At 56.9% G+C, this 2,535-nt stretch overlaps 1 protein-coding gene across 1 annotated transcript in view; it reads right to left on the bottom strand.

The window, feature by feature from the left end:
• The window catches only part of TRAM2 (translocation associated membrane protein 2), a 46,139-nt gene that overhangs the window by 14,348 nt on the left and 29,256 nt on the right, over positions 1-2,535 (bottom strand). Inside the window, exons 5-6 of the mRNA XM_010863224.1 lie at positions 2,431-2,535; positions 1,873-1,989 (exon numbers count right to left, since the gene is read on the bottom strand). The exon at positions 2,431-2,535 is cut by the window's right edge and continues 1 nt beyond it. Of these exons, the coding sequence (XP_010861526.1) occupies positions 1,873-1,989; positions 2,431-2,535 (222 nt within the window). The remainder of the gene's footprint in view (positions 1-1,872; positions 1,990-2,430) is intronic.

The following is a 2,535-nucleotide window of genomic DNA, read 5'->3' as shown; positions in this document are numbered from 1 at the left end:
GGTGGATGGATACAGGAGTGGACACAGCCTCCTTCCACAAGTGGTCCAGCAAGGATGATGGTGGCCTAGGTTACAGATCAGGCTGCCCAGCTGTAGCACTCGTGATGCCCGGGCCAGACTGGGCTTTGCTGTGGAAACTCTCCTGTGCACTGCAGGACACTCAGCTCATCGCTGGCCTCGACCCCCTAGAGGCCGGAAGCATACTGTCAAGTGCCCCCTGGAGAGACCCACCGGCCTGGGGGACAGAGATGCAGGCAGAAAGCAGGGGACAGGCCCTCCACGTTCTGGTGGAGGCAGGGGACCTGCTGATGACCTGGCTGGAGAGTGAAAGAGAAGAATTGAGAAAAAGTTCATCATAACAGAAACATACGATTTTAAAACCTAGCTATTTTTACTCCTTTTACATAAGGACCCTCTCTTCTTCAGTCACTTTCACTTGGAATGGCGTGGAGGGAGCACGTGAGGGCTAAGAGCCACGTGGTGGATAAGGACCGGGGTCACTCGAACTTTCCAGGGTCTCTATCTCCAGCTGGAGATGCTGAGTGGAGGCCTGGCTGTCACCACAGTAAAAGCCTGTTTGGAGTGAACGCAGGAAAGCGAGACCGCTCCAGACTAACGAGCCTCACTTCCAAGCCCTCGACCGGCCCGGGAGAAGCAGGGACTTGGCGTGGAGCCTTGCACACTTTGGAGGGGGTGCGAAATCCCCTGGGTGAGTAGCTGGGTCACAGCTCGGGTGGATGGTGGGGTGAGACTGAAAGGGCAACAGTGATTCAGAGACGAGGCAAGAGCAGTGAGGTATCTGAGGGACCCCAGGGTTGCTCTGCCTCAAGGGAGCTCCAGGTCTCCAGAGGCCGCAGGACCCAAACACCCAGCAGCAGGGAGAGATCTGAGCCCAGCAGTGTGTACACTTCCTGGGGCCGCATCTGCGCTGCACAACAGCAGGGGGGCACTACTCGCACAGACCATACGGAAAGTCTGCCCCAGGGCCTGCTCCACAGCACAGAGGCCTGGGGCCCTGGGTTTCAAATCCCTAGTGTTCTGTGGTAACAGAAATACAGGCAACATGCTGAAAGACATGCTGAGTCCTGCTTTGAGAACATGGGCCCAGGGTTCAGACCAGAGACAGAGGGGTCCTGAGGATGGGAGAGTGGGCCACTGTCGCTAAAGAAGAGGAAGCGGGGTGAGGGGTCAGGGGAGGCAGGGAAAGAACCTCCTAAAAGATCACAAGGTTGCAGAATCTTCCAAGCCCCCAGCCTGGATTTCTCACAGGACGATTCTAGCTCCTGAGGAAGAGATCTGGTTACAGACAGGAGGTGCTCCAGGCTGTGGTTGGGGAATTAAAAACTTCCTAGCATGACCGGCAACCTCAAAGGACTGTCCACATTCTGCTGTACAAAGGAATTTGGCTGTATCAAAGGTTGCTTAAGAGTCGTATTGTGCAAAGAGGGGAGGCAGGTCAGCTGTCTGCTCCTCCAGGCATTCGTTGGGGGCGGTGCTGACTCTCAGGGGCCTGATGTGCACACAGCAGGGCTGGCCATGCCCTGGGAGGCCAACGTGGTGAATCAGAAGCAAAGCCTCAAGTCCTGTCCACTGCGAAGCCATGTGACTGCAGGACCACTGCGAAACCTGAGCTTGGATTTCTTCAATCCATGACCCAGGTGCCAAAGTGAACATAAACCTCAGCTCAAGGGACAGCACAGTGCGGGGGCCCTGGGAGCGGACACGGAGCTACGGAGCTGTACGCTGTCATCACCGTGACATCTTTTGGACCAGATGACGCTCCCTGGCTTCACACAGCTCCTAAACCACTGACCCCTCTTCCACCACGACGCCACGGCTGCCCGGGCCCCGGTCATCACGAGGACCACTCACCGTCACCACCACGTAGAAGCACCAGATCACCGAGCTGAGATGAAAGACGACCAGCTGCCCAGATTCGTTGAACTTGCTGTGCTTGACTTTGGAGAGATGAAGCCGTTTGCTGATTTTCTAAAGAATAGAGAGGGACCTGCGCGTTAATATACAAGTGTATGGATAACGGGCAGGTTTCAAACACCTTTGCTCTCCCCACAAAGGGGCTGAAGCTATGTCGTGTGAGTGTCAAATGTGCACACAGCGTTGAGTTGAAGGCAAGCACTCTGAAAGAGCGGCGAGGTGGATGTTTTTAGCCAAGATGTGAAGGCGACATCCCCGACCCGTGCCGTGTGAGCCCGATGACTCCGTGTCGACACACTTCAGGCAGCTCCCTCCCGTGAATAAACACCACTACTAGGAGGCTGGGGGTTGGGGGGGGGACACAGTGTGGTATGGAAGGTCAGCCCCCAGGGAGCCGGAGCCTGCGAAAGGGGAGGACCGAGGCCTCCGAGCTGCGGCCGCTCCACCCGCGCGTCCCCTCAGCCTCCCACCTCCGAGCCCAGACCCGGCACTCACGTCTAGTATGTACTCCTGCACCACGGCGTGCAGGATGATGGCGATGAAGATGTAGAACAGGACAGTGACCAGGTCTTTCGGGCCGTAGTGGTACTGCACCGTCTC

Source organism: Bison bison, unplaced genomic scaffold (genome assembly GCF_000754665.1).
Source record: "Bison bison bison isolate TAMUID 2011002044 unplaced genomic scaffold, Bison_UMD1.0 scf7180017864487, whole genome shotgun sequence".
NCBI lineage: Eukaryota > Metazoa > Chordata > Mammalia > Artiodactyla > Bovidae > Bison > Bison bison.
Note: the sequence above shows the minus strand (reverse complement) of the source record. Positions and strands in the feature narration are given on the sequence as shown.